This window comes from Balaenoptera musculus, chromosome 14 (genome assembly GCF_009873245.2).
Source record: "Balaenoptera musculus isolate JJ_BM4_2016_0621 chromosome 14, mBalMus1.pri.v3, whole genome shotgun sequence".
Classification (NCBI taxonomy): Eukaryota; Metazoa; Chordata; class Mammalia; order Artiodactyla; family Balaenopteridae; genus Balaenoptera; species Balaenoptera musculus.
The window spans coordinates 6,734,186-6,757,378 of NC_045798.1; the positions used below are offsets into that span (position 1 = coordinate 6,734,186).

Below are 23,193 nucleotides of genomic sequence, written 5' to 3' on the forward strand. Positions count from 1 at the left end.
ATTATTATTTATTTATTTTTGGCTGCGTTGGGTCTTCGTTGCTGTGTGCGGGCTTTCTCTAGTTGCGGTGAGCAGGGGCTACTCTTTGTTGTGCAGGTTTCTCATTGCGGTGGCTTCTCTTGTTGCGGAGCATGGGCTCTAGGCACGCGGGGTTCAGTAGTTGTGTCTCGTGGGCTCAGTAGTTGTGGCACGTGGGCTGTAGAGTGCAGGCTCAGTAGTTGTGGCGCACGGGCGTAGTTGCTCCACGGCATGTGGGATCTTCCCAGACCAAGGCTTGAACCCGTGTCCCTTGCATTGGCAGGCGGATTCTTAACCACCGCGCCACCAGGGAAGCCCCTTATTATTTACTTATTTGGCTGTGCCAGGCCTTAGTTGCAGCACTCGGGATCTTCATTGAGGCATGCGGGATCTTTAGTTGTGGCATGTGAACTCTTAGTTGCGGCATGTGGGATCTATTTCCCTGAGCAGGGATGGAACCCGGGTCCCCTGCTTTGGGAGCATAGAGTCTTACCCACTGGACCACCAGGGAAGTCCTTCCTCATCTTTAAAAAGGAGATAATAGTCTCTCCCAAATAAGATTGTGTGAGAATCAAGTGAGGTAGCACATCTAATGAGCTTAGGCTAATGCCTGGCATATAGTAAGCACTCAATAAGTGTTCACTCATTTTGTTAGCCATCAGAGCGGTGGTGAACCAATTCACTGAGAGAATCCACGTATGGTGTGTAAGAAACCTTGTATTAAAAATTTCATACCAATCTATAATCGTATAGTATTTGTAACAATATTTTTGTGAGAGTTCTGGCAAGATTTGAAATTAAAGTTCTTCAGAGTTGAATAAAAAACTGTCTGACATGTGACCAAATCCAGGTAAAAAGTACAGAGTTGAAGATGAATTGAATGAGCATGAAATAAACAATGAATGAGAGGAAATAAGCAAATATGAAAATTTAAATTATTTTATTATAAACATTTATACAAAATAAACCACAAACACAACTGTTAAAAATAAAATTTAAACAGAATTAGGCCAGTTCATAAAACATGTCAAATGAAAAAGTAATAACAAAAACCTTATCAGCTTGTTTGAAATTATTCATCTTTAGATATATGATGCTTTGTTTCCTAGACTTAAAATAGAGATCTCCATTACACATAGTTAGGCTGTGAAATATTAAATATTATTTTTAAAAGACAAACAGATTCTTAAAGATTAGCAAATACTTGCAAAGTGATCACCAAAATCTTTGTGTATTTGTTAACAAAATTGTAAATCCAGAATATAAAATCGACTGAAATAATCCAACCAAACACCAGATTGCTTAAATGAGACTCAGTTTCTGAGATGGTATCAAGAGAAAATTAAAATCTTATTTATATACAAGGTTGTACACACAAATAGGTCTTTGTCAATTTACTTTTTAAAAACAAATTAAATTGGCCACCATTCCTAAAAACACTTCCTACACTCTGCTGGAATTTAAAAGGACTTTTAATAACTTCAAGGTTATATAGAAAAATAAGTTTTTTATTGTTGCAAATAATTTTTCTTTGGAACTTATAGAATTTTTCAGTATTAAGTCCAAAGCTTCTAGAGAACAGTTCTCCAGTATTAATGCTTTCCCCCTCCTCATTAAAAAAGGGATGAATTCTGTGTGGGGCAACACTTCACTGTACAGAATCCATTCTCTCCAAGAAATTCCCCCTCAGAACCCAGACACTGGCTTTCAAAAATAAGCTCTTCACACAACTGTTCTTAAAGAAGAAGTTCCCACCAGACTACTGCACTCACTCTCCTTACTCATTTAAAATCAGATTTTAGAGATATTCAGTGACAAACTATCATTTGGATAACTCTGTCCAAACATGTACTAATGTCAGACAAAAGAATAAGTATCTGCTAATATCTGGAGCTAAATCTCAATCTAGAAAACAAGGATTTTATTTACGTGACTACTGTCGAAGTTAAGTGTTGACTCAAGTAACATGTTCTATCTTGATTAATGCCATTACTCCATAAGTAGTCACTTTTTCCAAAACTGTGTTCAAATTTCACGTCATATGTTTCACAGTAAGAACCTAGACTTGGTAGGTTCTGACGCTTATAATCAGGACAGACTGGCTTTGACAAACAATCATCTCATTAAAAAAAAAAAAAAAAATCACAAATTTGTGCTTTCTTCCTCCATTTCTGGACAAAAACCAGTCAGAAGAAATTTTAGGGTATATTGCATAGAATGACTCCCTCAAATCAATCAGCCCCCAAGAAGCATAGGATGAGGATGATGTTTTAGTATATTTCCTGTAAGAAAGTTCATTAACATTTATCTTACACATCTCTCTATTTTTTTCAGAGCCTTCCTAACAAAGGTTCTGCCGTATAATTTCTATTAATAGCTCTAAGTGATGGGGAAACAATTTCCACTGTCATGCGGACATTTTCAGTTTCTTTTTCTTGGCCTTCAGTACAGGAGGGAGAGAAATCTTAAAGGCTGTCCTGAAATAATACAGAGAAGAAAACACTTTTTAATGCTCTAAATCTCTATCAAGGGCAAGCCAGCCACACAGCCTCAAAGATACTTACTCGCATGTAGTGCAGATAGGGCTGAAGTTGCAGAATACTGCAAATTGAAAAAACGAAAAATGAACAGGACAGTCTAACAGCCACACAGCTGGAGATGTTTTCTGCACACTCCTCCACAACACAGAGAAGCTCGGCGCTACGTGAACTTACTTGACAAGCACGCCGAACACACGTAGCCGATTTCAATGAGGTTTCGATGGCAGAAGCAAGCAGCCCGGTAGTCGACATGAACTGGGGGTGGGAGGGTTAACTGAGACCTCTGATCTTGATCCGGAAGAAAAACCCACTGTTAAAAAAAAAGCAAGGAAATTTTACTTAAAACATGGGGGAAAACAACCCGAAGCCAGGACATAGATATCAGATATTAGCCAGTAAACACTGAGAATACTAAATTAGATTTTCCTTGAAAGTCTATGAGAAATCGACTGTTAGAAATGCGTTTCTATCCGTTCCACAATTACCGAGCACCACCACACACAGGCACTGTTCTGTCAACAGTCATACAACATTCCGCATACAGCTTACAGGGTCCAAAGACTCCCTTAAGTTCGAATTCCCTAGGTCACCCCTCTGCCCCTTTCTTCCAGTTACTAGGCATCAGCCATCTTACTCCCGTTCATTCCCCAGGAAGCAGGGTCTCACTGGACTCAAGGCATTAGGTTCACTGTGGACATTTCCTTACCAGTAAATACTGCAGAAGGGAGGGCATCTGAGGCACCTTCAAGTACAGTCCCCCTGTGATGTCACAAGCCTGCAAGACAAAGGGCTCTCAGCCAAACTAGCACTCGCTTAGCCTTCCAGCGGGAGGTCATTCTCACCAGCAACTCTTCAGGTCTCCAAAAGGAGAGGAAGATACGACACAGCAAATTAAAAGGGAATCTCTTCCCAGAGTGCGGGAGGACCAGAAACTTGCAGCTACCTCTCCAGATGTTCAAATATCTTGTGTTTTCCCCTTGGCCCACACCCTTTCACCCTTTGCAGACTGTAGTATAAGAGTACAAGCCATTTTTCCTGTTTGTTTGCTACTGATAAATTTCTATTCTTGCCATGTTTATTCATTCTCATTGTATCTTTTAGTAACAGTTTGAGATGTAATTCACATGCTATTAAACTCACCCTTTTAAAGTGTACAATTTACTAGTTTTTAGAATATTCACAGAGTTGTGCAACTGTCACCGCTATCTAGTTGCAGAACATTTTCATCACCCCAAAAAGAGATCCCATCCCCATTAACAGTCATTCTCCATCCCTCCTTTCCCCTGGCAACCACTAATCTGCTTTCTGTCTCTATGGATTTGCCTATTCTGGACACTTCATATAAATGGAATCAGACAATATATGTCCTTTTACTTCTTGCACTTAGGATAATGTTTTCAAGGTACATTCATATTGTAGCATGTATCAGTACTTCATTCCCTTTTATGACCAAATAATATTCCATTGCATGGATAGACCACAATTTATTTATCCGTTCGTCCGCTGATGGGCATTTGACTTGTTTCCATTTCTGGGTTATTATGAATAGCACAGCTATGAATATTCACGTATAATATTTTGTATGGACACGTTTTCATTTTTCTTAAATATATATCTCAGAATGGAATTGTGGACTCAACTGGTAATTCTACGTTTAACTTTCTGAGGAAGTTTCAGACTGTATTCCAAAGTGGCTGTACCTTCTCACATTCCCAACAAACACCATGCACTTACCATCAAGCTTAAGAAATAGGATAATTCTAGAACCTTTGAAGCTGGTGTACTTTCTGGTTGTATCTCCCCTTCCCCACGCATCCCCAGCAGTAACCTAAACTCAAAGTTTTCTACAATTTTGTGCTTTTAACTGATCTTTTAGGAAATAGTACTTCTTGTGGTCAAAAAACATTTATCGGGGCTTCCCTGGCGGTGCAGTGGTTGAGAATCTGCCTGCTAATGCAGGGGACACGGGTTCGAGCCCTGGTCTCGGAAGATCCCACATGCCGCGGAGCAACTGGGCCCGTGAGCCACAACTACTGAGCCTGCGCGTCTGGAGCCTGTGCTCCACAACAAGAGAGGCCACGATAGTGAGAGGCCCGTGCACCGCGATGAAGAGTGGCCCCCGCTTGCCGCAACTGGAGAAAGCCCTCGCACAGAAACGAAGACCCAACACAGCCAAAAATAAATAAATAAATTAAAAAAAAAAAAGAGGGGATTGGATTAAAATAAAAAAAACATTTATCAGAAGTTTAGTAATTTCTTCAGTCTTATTTCTGTTTTTTTTCCTTTTCCCTTTTTAGTTAAATTCAGTTTCATATCTTGATTAAAAATAACATCTGATGGCACAGTGGTTAGGAATCTGCCTGCCATTGCAGGGGACACGGCTTCAAGTCCTGGTCCAGGAAGATCCCACATGCTTCAGAGCAACTAAGCCCATGTGCCACAACTACTGAGCCTGCGCCCGAGCCCATGAGCCACAACTACTGAGCCCGTGTGCCACAACTACTGAAGCCCGCACACCTAGAGCCCGTGCCCTGCAACAAGAGAAGCCACCGCAATGAGAAGCCCGTGCACTGCAACAAAGAGTAGCCCCCACTCGCCGCAACTAGAGAAAGCCCGTGCACAGCAAGGAGAACCCAATGCAGCCAAAAAATAAATTTATCTTTAAAAAAAGAGATAAAATTAATTTTAAGAGCATTTTTATTTAACTCAATATATCCAAAGTGTTCTCATTTTAACATGTAACCAGTATAAGAATCATTAATGAGATATTTTACATTGTTTTTTTCAATACTAAGTCTTTGAAATTCAGTGTGTATACTTATGCACATCTCAATTCAGATCAGACTCATTTCAAGAGCTCAACAGCCATATGGCTACCATAAAGAATAGCGCAGATCTGGAATATGATCCTATTTTTATAAAATTCTTTGCTTAGTGATCTATTCTTCCATCTGTATGTACAGAGAGATCTGTCATGCTGTTCACCTAATACTAACAACAGTAACTTTCAGATGATAGGATTTGAAGGGATTTTTTTTTAACTTTTAAAAAATACTTTTCTGTGTTGCTTGAATTCATTTTAATGTGTGAATTACTTTTAAAAATTCAATAAAATCATTATGTAAAATGTAAATAAAAATATCAAAGAAACCAGAGAGATGTTGGTGCTCTAATCTAAAGCATCATACAGGCTAATCCCTAAAAATGTGTGGGGACTTCCCCGGTGGTCCAGTGGGTAAGGCTCCGAGCTCCCAATGCAGGGGGCCCGGGTTCGATCCCTGGTCGGGGAACTAGATCCCGCGTGCCGCAATTAAGACTCGGCACAGCCTAAATAAGTAAATAAATAAATAAATAAAATATTAAAAAATAAAAATGTGTGAAGACTGGTGGATGAAAAGCATTCAACAATAAGTAAGAGAACACACCGTGTTTTCATAAACACCAACACCAAGCATTCATTTAAAATATATCTGTTGGGCATCCCTGGTTAAGAATCCGCCTGCCAACGCAGGGGACACAGGTTTGAGCCCTGGGCCGGGAAGATCCCACATGCCGCAGAGCAACTAAGCCCGTGCGCCACAACTACTGAGCCTGTGCTCTACAGCCCGCGAGCCAAAACTACTGAAGCCCGCGCACCTAGAGCCCATGCTCCACAACAAGAGAAGCCACCGCAATGAGAAGCCTGCACACTGCAACGAAGAATAGCCCCCGCTCGCTGCAACTAGAGAAAGCTCGTGCACAGCAACGAAGACCCAATGCAGCCAAAATAAAATAAATAAATAAATAAATAAATTTATTTTTAAAAATAAATAAAAATAAAATAAAATAAAATAAAATATACCTGTTGGAGGAGTCCTGAATCGGAGTCTAACACACAGGCATCAATCAAAATATTCTGAAATGAACATTTCAAAAAATATTATAGGAATAATAATGACTACCTTACAGTGAGAACCTACTATATGCCAGACTCTATTCTTAAAATGGCTCATTTAATATGCATAATAACTCTGCAAGGTAGATATCTGATTTGCATTTTACGGCTGAAGCACCCAGGCCTTGGCCGGGCGGTGGTCACAGAGCCAAGGGGAAGCAGTGCTGTCACCCCCAGTCTGCCTGTCCCCAAAGTCCATGGTCTTTTCACTACATCATGCTGCCACTCCAAGATGGAGAATATTTTACATGGCTATAGCAGCATTTTAGGTTAAAACTGAAGTTTTAAGGAAGTTCTTTTTTTTAACTTATCAAAGAAAAAAACGTATTAGTGATAACTCATCTGAACACTTTAGTTATTTGCAAAGTAAAAATATCAAATCTTTATAAGACCTCCTTGAAGCAAAGAGACAGAGAAGTTGAAGCAAGGTATGCAGCAAACTATAAAACCTAGAATTCTTAGCCTGGGGTCCAAGGATGGGCTAAATGGGTTACAGGAATACCACAAAACTATCTGCAAAACTGTTTGAGTGCATATTTTTCTGGGGACCCATCAGATTCTCAAGGGTCCAGGACCCAAAATAGAGAAATGACTAGTATTGTACAAAATATGGATTCCAGATTCCCAATCCCTTAATAAGTATCTAGTCAGAATACCTTTCTAAGTAGGTCATTCAAACAATAAAATTAACTCCTTCATTATGAAACCAATATTCTTTAAAAAGAAGGCTCTCAATTCACCTGCTTCTGTGCTGCAAAGATGACATTCATGAAGTTCATATACTGCAACGTGCTGTCTTCTGCAGCCTTAATCACCTAAAAATCACATCCATGTTAATACCTTTCAGCCACATCCTAGTATTCTCACTCAAATGTCATCACAATACACTACAAATTACAACCAATATCATCTTTCTAATTTGTCTTTAAAGTTATTATTTAATAATACCTAAAACTGTAAAGATGACTGCAAAAATCTCCCCCAAATCCTATCCCTCAAGAAATAACCCTTGTTAATAGCTTCTAAAGAGCACTTATGTGGGCATGTGTATATACTCACACACACACCCCCCAGGATGATACTCTATCTAGTGTTCTGCAACCTGCTTTTTCAGGCCACAATATCTGGGGGGGAAATCTTACATCAATAAATTTGGATGTAACCATCCTTCATGCTGAGTTCATAGATTTCCACTGTTCAACCAATTATCTACAGAAGACACTTAAGCAGTTTCCAAACCCCGGTTTTAGACAATGCTCTAACTTAAGCAGTTTCCAAACCCCGGTTTTAGACAATGCTCTACCCTTTGCACAACTCTCCGATTAGCTCCTAAAATAATCAGTGAGATTACTAAAGTGTCTGCACATTTAATTTTGATACATATTACCGAACTGCCCTCCAGAAAAGCTGTACCAGTTTATCTCCCATGGGCGATGCAAGGGAATAACCACTAGTAGGGCTGACCGTATTTCCAAATGCTAACTGGTCATTTTCATTTCCTCTTCTGCCGATTGCTCGTTTCCCACTTGTTTCTTTAGAGTCAACCCTGACTTTTAAAAATTAATTTACAAGAGCTCTTTTTTATTTTAGAAATATTACATTAATCCTGTCAGGTAGCTATACTGAAAGTACTTTTTCCTAATAGTTTTTTTTTTTCCCATCCTTGTTTTGGGGGTTTTATTTTTTTGAGGTCTTACGCTTCCTTTTAAAGTTTCAAATCATGCTTAGCAAGATACTCATCAACACAAGACTATAAACAGATATTTTCTTCTAGAGCTTTTATGACTTGAATTTTTACATTGAAATGTTTGATCTTTACTAGAATGTGTTTAGGTATAAGCAGTGAGATCTAGCTTTGCTTTCCCGCAAATGGCCAATCAACTGGCCCAGTACCTTTTATTGAATAATCCATTTCCCTCCCACTAATTTGAAGTGCTTTGTTTATCACATGTCAAACCCCACTGTGTACCTGGCTTCTGGACTCTAGTCTTTTCCATTATCTGTTTGCCTACTACTATACCAGAACCACAGTTACTGTAGCTTTATAATGTGTTTTAATGCCGAAAGGAGTGTGCACAAAGAAGAACAAAGAGAACTGCTCACTACCCAGTTCTACAAGGGTTAACTGGGAACTCACTGCAGCTGCCCACCGACAGCGCACCCTGAGAGGAGTTCAGGATGAAAAACAGGATGAGGGACTCTGTGCTTTGGATAAATAGGCCTTTAGATAGTTAGATGCATATCTCAGGAAGAATTTCAATGACCCCAGATTCTTGCCTCTTCGCAGGCAAGAACTGAAAAAAGAAATAGAAAAGCACGAAAATCACTAACTTGAGATATCTGTTCTTCGTGATTAGCAGTCATCTTTTACCAAGATATATGCTTGACTGCAAGAATTTCCTAGCCAAAAAAATCATAGATAAACTGGCTTCTCCCCTACCTCTTTGGGAGTTTCCTCACAGCTGACTGGCTGTCTCCTGGGCTGTAAGACTCTGGATAAAACTTACAACTCACAACTCTTACGTTGTGTGTCTTTCTTTAAGTCAACTGGAGCAAGTTCCTGCCTACTATTTTCTTTCTGAAAGCTCCTAGCTATTCTCATTGATTTATTCTTTCAGATAAACTGTTGACTTTCTTAAATCCCCCCACTCTGCCAGGAAAAAAAAAATCTGATTAATATTCTGAGATTGCATTGAACTTACAGTTTAATATTGGAAAAATTACATTAAAGAATAAAATATGGATCTCCAAAAACTAGTGGTTACCAGTGGGGAGAGGGAAGAGGGGAGGGACAATATAGGGGTAAAGGATTAAGAGGTACAAACTGTTATGCATAAAATAAGCTACAAGGATACACTGTACAACATGGGGAATATAGCCAATATTTTATAATAACTATAAATGGAGCATAACCTTTAAAAATTGTGGATCACTGTATCATACACCTGTAACATAAATAATATTGTATATCAACTATACTTCAATTTTAAAAAAGTACAAATTTTATTGGAACAATACAGAGAAGATTAGCATGGCCCCTGCTCAAGGATGACACGGAAATTCGTGAAGCGTTCCATATTTTTAAGTGAGACAGTGGCATGGACATATATACACCACCAAATGTAAAATAGCTAGCTAGTGGGAAGCAGCCACATAGCACAGGGAGATAAGCTTGGTGCTCTGTGTCCACCCAGAGGAGTGGGATAGGGAGGGTGGGAGGGAGATGCAAGAGGGAGGAGATATGGAGATATATGTATACGCATAGCTGATTCACTTTGTTATAAAGCAGAAACTAACACACCATTGTAAAGCAATTATACTGCAATAGAGATGTTAAAAACAATAATAATAAATAAATAAAGTACAAATTTTAAAAAGAAAAAAAATATGGCTCTCCATTTATTCAATTCTTTCATGTCTCTCAGAATTTTAGTTTTTCACCATAATCAATTTTACGTATTGCTTGTTAATTAATTCTGGGTACTTAATATTTATTGTTTCTATTATAAATGGGTCTTATTTCCCATTATGTTTTCTAATTGGCTTTAGCTGGTATAAAAACATCGTTTTGATATCTTTTAATCTTACCAATATCCTTGATTTCATTTCCTGATTATCTGTAAAGAGATAAAAACAGTTTACAATTTAACTGAATCTTATTAAACATATTACATATAAGGTTTTCTCACCAATTTTTAAACAGTACCTCAAAGTTATAGTAGTAAATAAAGATTACAGTCTCATAGAAGAATGTAGGCGCCTACCTTTAACATCCTTGTTCATTCTATGAATGTCTTATTTTCTTAGCATTAAGGAATTTAAAAATATTATTTCATAAGTACTAATAGTAAACAGAAAAATAACCTCAATTTTAGTTAAATAAATCCAGCATCCACCCAGCTGAAAAAAGGAAAAGTTCCAAGGCCCACGATAAACACATAAAACAAGAGTGATTGGGAGCTTCCAATTACTAACTCTGTAATCAAATGGGCTTTGTAACCTGACCAAAATATGATCTTTGTCCCAGAAAATTAAAATAAGTAGATTTGATTGTTCTTTGATTATCCACCTGCTTGTTCTATGATTATCCACCATGTCCTGGATTTGAATACTGGGAACACAAGTAAATCAATAACACCATCAAATGAGATAATGAATTTGAAAAGCATACCCAGATGATCAGATACCCCCAATCAAGGTCTGGACAGACTCAATACTGTACAAAACTGACAAACTAAATTACTTAAGACTGAGAAAATATCACACAAACATAGATAATCAAAGTGCTTATAAAGGTGTGCAAAATAACGCATTCTCCTGTAGAGAAGCAGCTACTCATTTAATAAGCCCCAGGGTTAGTAAATGGCTTTTTAAAATCAAACCCTGCTTCCAACACAAGAGAGACAAAAAAAATTTTTTTTTTAATTTGTCTAATAGGAAGCAAAGAAGCATCCTGAAGAATAATGCATTATGAGCAAGACATACTGGAGAAACTAGAGTTTTCTCATTCTTACAGCTTGTCCTAAAAACATGTCAAAGCCAAGATAAACTATTTTTTGATTATCTACCACTTTAGAATACTCATGCCTTCCATTAACATGGGCACCCAAGGTTCTGAGAACCATCACAAGTTCAGATCTCTTTATTACCAAAAAACACCTTCTGAATGATTAAAACACCAAGGATACAGCAAAGAGCTTTGGCGAGGGATCCTGCCAGCAGAGTTTCTGTATGTTGACCCTCTATGTCACCTGTAGACAACAAAAAACATTAAAAAGGGAATTTTTAGGTACTTTCTTGACCTAAAATCATTTTCAAACCAAAGCATTCTTCTTCATGAATGAAATCAGATGACATTTTCAAACTGGGTTTAAAAACATAGATAAGCAATTTTTAAACATTTTCTCAATTTAAAATACCCTGGTGGTTGGGGGCTGAAGGGGTAGGAATGGGGGGTTGTTGTTTAATGGGTATAAAGTTTCAGTTTTCGATGATGAAACAGTTCTGGAAATGGACGGTGGTGATTTTGCACAACAGCGTGAATGTACTTAATGCCACTGACCTGTACACTTAAAAATGGTTAAAATGGTAAATTTTATGTTATAAAAAACAGATAATAAAAAATATCCTGGTGTTACTGGGAAAGGTTGTGGCTGCTCAATGACCTAAGTGGTAGCAGAGGCCCTGTGCAACTGCAGGCAGCCTGGACAGTGGCCCCTGGCCAGGCCCCGAGCCCTTCCCACCGCCTCCCACCTGCCTGGGAAAGCCGTGAAAAGAGGACTGGAGAAAGTGCCCTGGCTGTGGGAGGCAGGGACGAGGTTTACAACTTATTCGGAGACTTGAGTGAAAAACAGTCACTCTCATAAAAATCAAAATTCTACACCTTCAGCGCAAGAAGGTGGGGAGCCCAGATGGACACGCTGTGCGAACAGGGCCTGCAACTGGTCCAGGAGCGCTGATACCCCATGGGGAGGTCAGACCAGGAAAGGTCTGGAACACTACACTGAGAAGTTGGGACTTTGCCCTGGGGGCCAGTGGTTGCTCAAAACATGATTCGAGAACCAGCTGTAGGAATATCACCAGGGAACTCAATAGAAACACAAATTCTTGGGCCCTCCCTAAACCCACTGAATCAGAAACTATGGAGTGGGGTTCAGTATTTCATTTTAACAAGCCCTCCAGGTGATTTTTAACAGTTTTATTGGGGTATAACTTACAGATCACAAAATTATCTCTTTTTAAGCACACAAGTCAATGATTTTTAGTAAATTTATAGGGATGTAAATCCTCGCCACAATCCAATTGTAGAACATTTCCACCACCCCAAAAGATCACTTGGGCCCATTCCCATCACTTCTCTGCTCCTCCCCAGCCCCAGGAGAAATCATTAATCCACTTTCTGTCTCTAGAATTGCCTTTTCCCCACAGGTGATTTGGACACAGGAGACAGATTGAAAACACTGCCTGCAGGCAACAGGGAATCAGCAAAAGGTCTTTAAGGGCGGGAACAGCAGCTCTGACATTTAGGATGATACCTCTAGAGGCTGAGTGGGAAGACTGGAACGGAGAGAGACCGGAGTCGGTTAAGAAGTTGATAACAACGATCTAGAGCAAAGGCTCTCCACCTGGGCAACTGTGCCCCACGGGGGACATTTGGTTCTCGCAACCGGGGGATATTACGGCATCCAGTTGGCTGAGGCCAGGGATGCTGCTAAGTGTCCTTCAAAGCACAGGAAAGCCCCACAATAAAGAATTACCCGGCCCAAAATGTCAGCACGGCCAAGGCTCAGCTACATGGCAGGTAACAAGGGGTCAGACTTTGGAGATACTGCTGAGGATAGATTAATAGGATCTCATAGCTGATTAGATGTTGGATGAGGAGGAAGGAGTCCAAAAAGAAAATTTTGGAAAAGTAGGTGGCCGGGGGGTGACAGAAATAGGAAATGGAAACGGTGGTCTAACTGAGAGAAAAGATAATGAAACTGGTCTGGGCCGTGTTAATGAGGCTGTGGGACATTTAAGTGGAGACATTTGCAGCTTGAAAGAAAGGCTAGATTAGAGACAAAGACTGGGAAGTGTTCATACATAAATGATAATGAATGACAAGAGTGGATGAGAACACGCAGAGGGAGAAAATAAGAAAATAACCCGGCAGAATAAAAAAATGTATATATTTTTAAGAAACAAGAAGAAAGAAGAAAATGTCAGAAATGGAAGAAAGAATGGTCCAAAAAAGAGGAAAAATAGGTCAACAGGCTATCCTCAGAAACCAGAGTACTTTAAGGAGCAGAAGATGGCGAACAGTGTCAATGCTGCAGAGGTCAGGCAACTAATGCACAGGCTTTGATGGAAAAGATTTTTTAAAAGAAAAGAGAGAGGGCTTCCCTGGTGGCGCAGTGGTTGAGAATCTGCCTGCGAATGCAGGGGACACGGGTTCGAGCCCTGGTCTGGGAAGATCCCACATGCCGCGGAGCGACTAGGCCCGTGAGCCACAACTACTGAGCCTGCGCGTCTGGAGCCTGTGCTCCGCAACAAGAGAGGCCGAGATAGTGAGAGGCCCGCGCACCACGATGAAGAGTGGCCCCCGCTTGCCGCAACTAGAGAAAGCCCTCGCACAGAAACGAAGACCCAACACAGCCAAAAATAAATGAATAAAAATAAAGGAATTCCTTTAAAAAAAAAAGAGAGAGAGAGAAGGAAGTAAATAGTATCGAGATCCTCAAAGTTTTGGACTCAAAGCCTTAAGGACCTCCACATTCAACTCCACTTGCAACTAGGAATAATGGAAGAAAAAAAAAAAAGCTGAAAGCAGTTACTCTTAGTCATTAGATCTTTGATCTCTTCAACAATAACTTCATTTGCTGCTGTTAACAACTCGTATTTTCCATCTTTACTTCCTGAGGGAGTAAATTCAGAGGAAGGGTTGCCAGGGTCTCCAAAGAAGTCTCCGAGTCTGCCATTCTTTCCAGGATATAAGAATCGGCTGAAACAGAAAAACAAAAAACCAAAAAGAGCCTAGTTACAGGAGGACTTGGAGCCCTCACTAAACATCAAAATGAAATCCAGCAGAGATAACAAAAACCACACCAATTCCAGACTCTCAAGATTCCATAATAAATTTCAGTTTTAAAGAATGTAGAAAATAGGCAAATAGGCAAACATGAGTCTACCACCACAGAATGTTCTGATGATTCCACTGTTTTCTTAAAAAAACAAGAAGAATAAAGAAGGTACTGGGTTACAGTCTCTTGAAATGCTTTACAGTCTCTTGAAATGCTTCATACCAAATTCTTACCTACTACTAGTTTATTATTTGAGGTATATTTATCTACCCCAGTAATATCTGGTCCAAGGGTCCCTAAGCACTGAACAGGAAGAGTAATCATAATGGTCATACCTTTCTTGAATGTGACTTGCTATCACAGCAAGTTTGTTGGAACGATTCATGAATAAATGAGAATTTCCTAGCACCATCACTGCATCTATGCATTTTGATAAAGTAAACTGTTGAAAAACAGAAGACAAAAGAAAGGTACGTGAGCTATCCAAATAGCTATGTCAGGTCTTGAAATGATTAAGATTTCATTTAAATTTTAGACAATTACTCACTTCTAAAAATTTGCTCTGGAGCTCCCCCCCTCCAAAGTCATAAGCAAAAACATTTGAAACCTACAGCTTTCCAATTCTGAACAGCACAGACTTGCCCATTTCTGACTTGCTTAGAAAAACAACACATGGCAGGTCAGATCCCACGGGGCAGAGCAAAATGAAGGAAGAATTGCTGTTGGAGGATGGGATGGAACTGGAGAAGTAAGGAGATACGGTCCTTTTTTATAAACATGATGACTGATTTGTGCTAGAGTTGACCTAAATGTAATTTAGTCAGTAGCATCAATCTTTACTAATGCTGGTTATAGAGAACTGCCCTTACTTTTTCTCCTCCCTTACATAACTGTCTACCAGCTGCATTTCCATCCTCCACGAAAATGAAAACAGTCCAATTTGAAATATAAACCCAAGAAAGACAAAAATTCCAACTGAGACAAGAAATCATATGCAAAGACATTCATTTTCACTGTTATTTTTCCAGCTCTTATACTGTTAATTGATACAACCTATTTATTCATAAATAAATATATTCATAGCAAAAATGTGGATAAACCTGAAAAACAAAAAGAAAACTATAGTTTTCTAATTTTACTTATGAAACCAATTCTACATCAGTACAATATTCCACAAATGTTTTCTGCATAACATTCGGGGAATAGCAAATATATCACAACTTCTATGATAAAATTACTAGCAAACTATTCCTACACATGGAATAGACAATTAATAAATACTGATTAAATTGGTAATTGTAAAACTTTTGAATTCATTAATTAAGTATCCTGAGCACCTATTATGTGCCAGGAGAAGACCCCTTCTTTCATGGAGTTTACATTCTGACAAGTACTAATATTACTAAAAAAACACAGGTGGATATTTTTATAATCATGTAATCAAGCATGTTTCTCTTAAAGAAATACTTCAGGCAGAAAATAAAACTGATAAATTTCACTCACTCTATTTTTGAAAATGTAAAACAAACCTATTAAAATTTCTGTATGGCAAAAAAAAAGACTAAACAAAAGTGAGAGGCAAATTACAAACTGGAAAAAAATAATTGCAACGTATGACAGATGAGTTAACCTTTAATATAAAGTGTCCACAAACCATTAAAAAAAAAAAGGAATACGCAAAGAGAAAAATGGGCAATGCCCCAGAGGAGAAATACAAAGGACCATTAAATATACGAAAAGCAAATTGAGATCATTTTGGTACATCATACTGGCAAAAGATAAAATAAGGAAACAGAGCATCTTGTGTTGGTACCAAAAAAACCAAACAAACAAACCCAGAATCCTCATACACCACTGATGAGAGTTCAAAATAAGACAGTCTTCCTGGAGAATATGGTAATACGCAGTGATATACGGGTCTAGCTGTACAATGGAATTCTACTCAGCAATAAAAAGGAATGAACTACTGATGCATGTAGCAACATGGACAAATTTCAAAATAATTATGCTGAGTGAAAACACCAGACCAAAAAAGAAAAAAAAAACCCAAAACAAAAAACTGTTTGATTCCATGTATATAAATACCTAAAATATGCAAACTAATCTATAGTGACAGAAAGCAGATCAGTGGTTGCCTCAGCAGGGGACAGGCAGAGAGGTGGGTGGGATGAATTCAAAGGAACAGGAAGAAACTTTGCGGGTGATGGATCTATATGTTCATTATTATTTTTTTAAATTATTTATTTGTTTATTTCTGGCTGTGTTGGGTCTTCGTTTCTGTGCGAGGGCTTTCTCTAGTTGCGGCAAGTGGGGGCCACTCTTCATCGCGGTGCGCGGGCCTCTCACTATCGCGGCCTCTCCTGTTGCGGAGCACAGGCTCCAAACGCGCAGGCTCAGTAGTTGTGGCTCACGGGCCTAGTCGCTCCGCGGCATGTGGGATCTTCCCAGACCAGGGCTCGATCCCGTGTCCCCTGCATTAGCAGGCAGATTCTCAGCCACTGTGCCACTAGGGAAGCCCTATATGTTCATTATTTTGATTGTGGTGATAATTTCATGAATGTACACATAAGTGAAAACATAACAAATTAAACACTTAAAACATAACAAATTAAACACTTTAAACATGTGCAGCTCATTGTATGTCAACTCTAGCTTGATAAAGTTATTTTTAAAAAAGACACCATTAAGAAAATGTCCAACTTAAAAATTTTTAAATTGGGCAAAATATTTGAATACAAATTTCACCAAAGAAAATATATGTATGGCTAATAAGCATACGAACAAAAGACTCAACATCATTAGTCATTAGGGAAATGCAAATTAAAACCACAATGAGATATTACCACCTACACTAGAATGACTATAACCAAAAAGGCAGACAAGTGGCGGCAAGGATGTGAAGAAAAGACTGGAACTCTCATACATTTCTGATGGGAATGGAAAAGGGTGTACCAACTTTTTTTTTTTTTTTGTCACTTCTTTTTATTTTATTTTATTTCATTTATTTATTTTATTTTTTGGCTGCATTGGGTCTTCATTGCTGCGGGCTGGCTTTCTCTAGTTGCGGCAAGCGGGGGCTACTCTTCACTGCAGTGCATGGGCTTCTCATTGTGGTGGCTTCTCTTGTTGCGGAGCACGGGCTCTAGGCGTGTGGGCTTCAGTAGTTGTGGCTCACGGGCTCAGCAGTTGTAGCGCACAGTCTTTGTTGCTCTGCAGCATGTGGGATCTTCCTGGACCAAGGCTTGAACCTGTGTCCCCTGCATTGGCAGGCGGATTCTTAACCACTGCACCACCAGGGAAGTCCCAGGATGTACCAACTTTTGAAAAGTTTGGCAACGTCTTAAAAAGTTCAGTCTAAACTTACCATATGACCCAGTAATTCAACTCATAGGTCTCTATCTACTCAAGAGAAATGCAAACATATGTTCATACAAAGACTTGTTTGTGAATTACCTGCATTATTCATAATAGTCAAAAAGGGGAAACAATCTAAATGTCCGTGAACAGATAAACAAGAGGTATATCCGTACTATAAAATACTGTTCCGTAATAAAAAGGAACCACCAATACATGCTACAACATGGATGAAGCTCAAAAATATTATGCTAAGTGAAAAAAAGACAAAATCAAAAGACTACATAGTACCAAAACTCACCCAGTATGAAAAAGATCATTCAAATAGTTTAATTACTATTAAAGAAATTTAATTCGTAGTTTAAAACTTCACCAAAAAGCAATCTCCAGGTCCAGACAATTTCACTGGAGAACTATACCAAAAGTTTAAAGAACTGATACCAATTCTAAATAATCTCTTCCAGAAAACAGAAGAAAACACTTCCCAATTCATTTTATGAAGCCAGTATCACCCTTAAGCCAAAATCAGCCAAACACAGTACAAAAAAGAAAAAAAAATCTATAGACCAGCATCTATCATAAAATAGATAAAAACTGAATCCAACTGGGGTTTATTCTGGGAATGCAAAGCTGGTTCAATATTTGAAAATCAATCAGTGTAATCCACCATATTGACAGGCTAAAGAGAAAAACATTAATTGATGCAGAAAGATCATTTGACAAAATTTAACATCCATTCATGATAAAAATCTCCAAGCAAAACTAGGAAGAGAACTTCCTGAACTTGATGAAGAGCATCTACAAAAAAAATCTACAGTTTACACGATACTTAACAGTGAAAGACTGAATGCTTTCCCCCTAAGATCAGGAGCAAGGTAAGGATGTCCACGCTCACCACTCTTATTGAACGTAGTACTGTAAGTCCTACTAGTACAATAAAGCAAGAGAAGAAAATAAAAGGTATGTGCATTGGAAAGGAAAAAAATAAAACTGTGCCTACTTGCAGATGACATGACTGTCTATTTAGAAAATCCCAAGGAATCTACAAAAACACTGCTAGGACTAATAAGTAAGTTAAGCAAAGTCCCAGCATATAGGAGCAACACACAAAAATCAATCATATTTCTATATACTAATATTAAACAGGTGGCAACCAACATTTGAAACATACTACTCATTTACAATTGCTAAAAAACATGTATTTAGGTATAAATCTACAAAACTTGTCTGATGAAAACTATAAAACGCTAACGAGGGATTTCCCTGGTGGTCCAGTAGTTAGGACTCTGCTTTCACTGCTGAGGGCCCAGGTTCAATCCCTGCTTGGGGAACTAAAATCCTGCATGCCGCAAGGTGTGGCTAATAATAATAATAACAATAAAAACAGCTAACATAAAAAAGTCACAACAGCAAATGCTGGTAAAGATACAAAGAACTGGACCTCTCATACTTTGCTGGTGGGAATGTAAAATGGTATAGCCACTCTGGAAAACAGTAAAGCAGTTTCTTATAAAATCAAACATGTGATTAACATACGACCCAGCAGTTGCACTTCTGGGCACCTTTCCCAGAGAAATGAAAGCTTACATCCACACAAAAACCTGTATATAGATTTTCAGAGCAGCTTTTTATGTAATAGCCAAAAATTGGAAACAACCCAAATGTCCTTTGATAGGTGAATGATTATACAAACTACGGCACATCACACCATGGACTACTCCTCAGCAATAAAAAGGACAAACTTTTGTACATGGAACAACTTGAATGGATCAAGGGCATTATGCTGAGTGAAAAAAAGCCAGCCTCAAAGGTTGCATACTGTCTGATCTAGTTACATAACAAAATTCTAGAGATGAAGAACAGATTAGTAGATTAGTACCAGGGACTGGAAAGTTACAGCAACCATGCAGGATGCCTCCGCCAGGGAGCTCCTGTGTGATGAAACAGCTCTGTTATCTTGATTCTGGTTGGGGTTACACAAATCTTACATGTGATAAGACTGCAAGAACTAAACATACACACACAAGTGCATGCAGAACTGCTGTGATCTGAATAAAGGCTGTAGATGGTACTGATGTCAATTTCCTGGTTTCGCTATTGTACTACAGTTATATAAGATGTTACTACTGGGAGAAGCTGAAGCCAGGGCACACAGGACCTCTCTGTACCACTTTTATAATTTCCTGTGAGTCTATAACTATTTCAAAAAAATATATTTCAAAACAGAAAGTTTTTTTTAAAAAAGACTACATATTATATGGAATCGGTACATGAAATGTCCAGAAAAGTCAATATAGAGACAGAAAGCAGATCAGTGGTTGCCTACAACTAGGGGGTAGAAGCAGTGCCTGCGAACAGGCACAAGGGAACTTTTGGGGGAAATAGAAATGTTCTAAAATGGAATTGTGGTGATGGTTATACAACTTTACTGCAATTTTCACTAAAAAAAACACTGAACTGTACATTATAATGGGTGAATTTTATGGTATGTAAATTATACCTTAATAAAAAAGCAACATAAACATATACTCAGTCAAACCAGAATTATCCAAAAGCCTTCTCAAGCAATCTTACCTGAGATTCCTTTAATGCTTGCTTTCCCCACCAAATTGGGTTGGTATCAACTATGATAACCAGAAGATTCAATTCATCTTCTGAAAATATTAACAAAAAATAAAAAACATTAGCCTCATAAAAGTGAAACACAGCTAACATTCTCAATTTGTGAATTAAATCCAGAGCGAGCATCACTACATGCCTTTACATGTTTATCACCCTACAATCATGAAATTAACACAAGGCCAAGTTCTTTTAAAGATTTAAAGCTCTGGGGGCCCTTAGCAAGCGCTTGCTTGCCTTCTGTACATCTGTACCTTTCATGCACTAGAATGTAAGCTTTGTGAGGGGGGATTTTTGTTTCTTTTGTCACTGCTTATCCTCTGCTCCGAGCACAATGCCTAGCATGTGGTGGATGATCAATAAATATCTATTTTATGAATCCAAAGACATATGCATTTTCAATGGCTGGTCAAGGACTGAAGGCACTGATTAACCAGTAGTTAGAATCACTAGTAGAATTTCAGGCATGGGGTGGCAGGGGGGTAGATTTAAAGGGAGACACAGAATCAATTTGGCTCCAGGTCCATCAAATCACCTAGCAGCAAGGCCAATTATACTTAGGAACGAATCTTTAAAAGGTGAAAACGAGGGGAATTCCCTGGCGATCCAGTGGTTAGGGCTCCGAGCTCTCACTGCAGAGCGCCCCGGTTCGATCCCTAGTCGGGGAACTTAAATCCCATAAACCGTGAGGTCAAAAAAAAAGAAAAAAGAAAAAACAGGTGAAAACCAGAGTGGAAAGCACTTGCTATGTCAAGATTTTACTGTGAAAAAAATTAGGCTACTCTCTACAAAGTGACAGACACAACTAAAGAGGCTAACTTAACATATTAATTCATTCAACAAACATTTACACTAAGTACCAGTGTTAGGTGTTGGGGATACTGAGTCCAAGCCCTCAAGGAGCCTACATTCTAACTGAGGTGACAGACATATGAACCCATAAGCACACACTGTTACGAAAAACCCAGGATGCTCATTTAATAACAAAAAGCAACAATGCCTTTCCTGCCCCGATACTTTCCATCCTCCAGTTCCCTGTTCCCTGTTCCCTGTATCAGGATAATCCCACCCCATCTTTGATGTTTGCTTACATACCCAAATCCTATTTACTCTCTAAGGCCCCAAACCAATGCTACCTCTTTACCCAGAAGTCCTCCCTAGGTCTTCCAACAGGTCCTGGCTCCCCCATCTCAGGAGACTGGAAATCTCAGCCCCTCTGCATCAGGTCCGGCACATGTAATCCTATTATCCCATCCCATGCTGACAACTCAGCAAGGGACTTATTGCTATCTTTTGCTATGTTTCACCACTTATAAGATGTACTCCCTCCTTTCTTTTTTTTTTTTTTTTTTTTTTTTTTTACATTTGACGAGGATGGTATCTTACCATTATGACTGATCGCATTTTATTTTCTCTTAGTGGTATATTAAATAAAATAAAAGCACATTTCATAATCAATACTGTCTTAGATTAGGGGAAATACTGTATTTCTCTTTTGCAAGAGAAAGTAACTTGCTCTAAGTCACATGGCCTGCTAGCAAGTAGCAAAGCTAACACCCAGCTTTGAAGACAGATCTGCTTGACTCCAATGACTGTGGCTTTTCAAAGCCCCACTGCCTACTTCGAAGCACCCACGGCATCACTTCTCTTCTAATGACAGCACTCACTACCTCATTTTACACTTAGCTGTGTTTCCGATCTCTCTTCCTAACTCTGCCCTCTAAACCGTGGACTCCTTAAAGAATGAGGAATGAATAATCTAATGTTGCATAAATCACAGAAGAAAGTGCCTGGCACAGAAGAGGCACTTAATAATTGTGTCTCCCATAGGCCCTCACTGCTCTACCCAAAAGCCTTTGGCCTTATTCTCCATTAGGTCCCGCCTCCCAACTCTCAGGGCCTTCCTTGCTACTATCAAGCTTGAGAAAAACAGAAAGTGTTGCCTGTCAGGAGAGGTGTGTATCCATACACATGGAATGTCCCTATGAATTTCCTTCTTTGGGTCTCTACCTCCGCGTTTGTAGACAGGGGCCATACCAGGTCTGCATCCCTCACAGGGTTGTGATATTGATTAAAACAGATGAAGGATGCACGCACAATTGTTATGGCCTCTGAAAGGACCTATTTCTTCTCCGCAGTCCATTTCCCACACAGCAGCCAAAGTAATCTTTTAAAATCATAAATTAGGGACTTCCCTGGAGGTCCAGTGGTTAGGACTCCACGCTTCCACTACAGGGAGCACAGGTTCGATCCCCGGTCAGGGAACTAAGATCCCGCAAGCCACTGTGTGGCCAAAAAAAAAAAAATTGTAAATCAGATAGTAAACCTACCTTGCTTAAAGCCCTAAAACGGCTTTGTATTACACTTAAAATAGAGATCAAGCCCCACAAGGGCCCTGCACCTGGCTAGCTCTCTGATCTCATCCTTCTAGCCCACCCTGCTCCCACCACCCTGGCCTCTTTTTTCTCCCTTTAAGATATCAGGCTCTATAACTGGTAGCTTAATGTGTGAACGAAAGTCTCTCCACCTTTCTCTACCCCCGGGTGCCCCCTTTCCGTCTTCCCATTGCAATGTAGTGGCTCAACTTGCCACAGGGTCTTCATAAAGTCACTCAAGTCTTAGTTTCAATATCACTGGTCTTCCCTGGACCCCTATCGAAAGCAGCTCCTTCTTGATCACCCCCTAATCACAATCGACCCCATCATCACTTTATATTGTCGTCACAGCTCTTGTCACCCTTCGAAATTATTTTTATTTACTTGCCTACTGTCTGTCTCGCTCACTAGACTGTAACCTCCACGAGTCTGTAACGTTCTCTATGTATCTCCCAGGGCATGAAATAACGCCGGGCACACAAGAGGCGCTCCAAAAATATTTACTGAATGAATACATTCGCTACTCCTCTAAAGACCAAACAAGCTCCACCCAGCCCCCAGAATATATTGATACTCCATTTGGCCGGTCCTGGCCGGGTAAAGTCCGCTCAGCCCCGGGGTCCGGGCCCCGTCGGCACGGCCCTCACCGTCTGAGACCATAGCTGCCCGTGTCCCTCAGCGAACAGCCACTTGCAGTCAAGCGGGCCTCCGGGATACGGCGCACCCCGACTTCCGGCGCCTCCGAGTGACGTAAGGGAGGACTGGGCTCAGGCCGCGCGCCGTAGCCACAG

General features: G+C 39.5%; 1 protein-coding gene and 1 non-coding gene across 4 annotated transcripts; one reads left to right on the forward strand and one right to left on the reverse strand.

Moving 5' to 3' along the window:
* Positions 1 to 984: 984 nt before the first annotated feature.
* On the reverse strand, positions 985 to 23,148 carry GTF2H3 (general transcription factor IIH subunit 3). 3 transcript variants are annotated; one of them, XM_036874711.1, is made up of 13 exons: positions 23,050 to 23,147; positions 19,983 to 20,062; positions 14,390 to 14,496; positions 13,809 to 13,975; positions 11,181 to 11,243; positions 10,257 to 10,286; positions 10,081 to 10,109; positions 7,233 to 7,307; positions 6,400 to 6,453; positions 3,265 to 3,333; positions 2,733 to 2,868; positions 2,583 to 2,619; positions 985 to 2,490 (listed from the first exon to the last, which is right to left on the reverse strand). In XM_036874711.1, the coding sequence occupies exons 1-13, from the start codon at positions 23,060 to 23,062 to the stop codon at positions 2,484 to 2,486; spliced, it is 867 nt and encodes a 288-aa protein (XP_036730606.1). In that variant the 5' UTR covers positions 23,063 to 23,147; the 3' UTR covers positions 985 to 2,483. The 3 variants fall into 3 exon arrangements, with proteins under 3 accessions (XP_036730606.1, XP_036730605.1, XP_036730607.1); XM_036874710.1 differs by having other exon boundaries at positions 1,926 to 2,495; XM_036874712.1 differs by lacking the exon at positions 3,265 to 3,333 and having other exon boundaries at positions 2,422 to 2,495; positions 23,050 to 23,148.
* Positions 9,471 to 9,575, forward strand: LOC118880435. The gene has a single exon (XR_005016306.1). It is a non-coding gene; the product is annotated as a U6 spliceosomal RNA (small nuclear RNA).
* Positions 23,149 to 23,193: the final 45 nt, after the last annotated feature.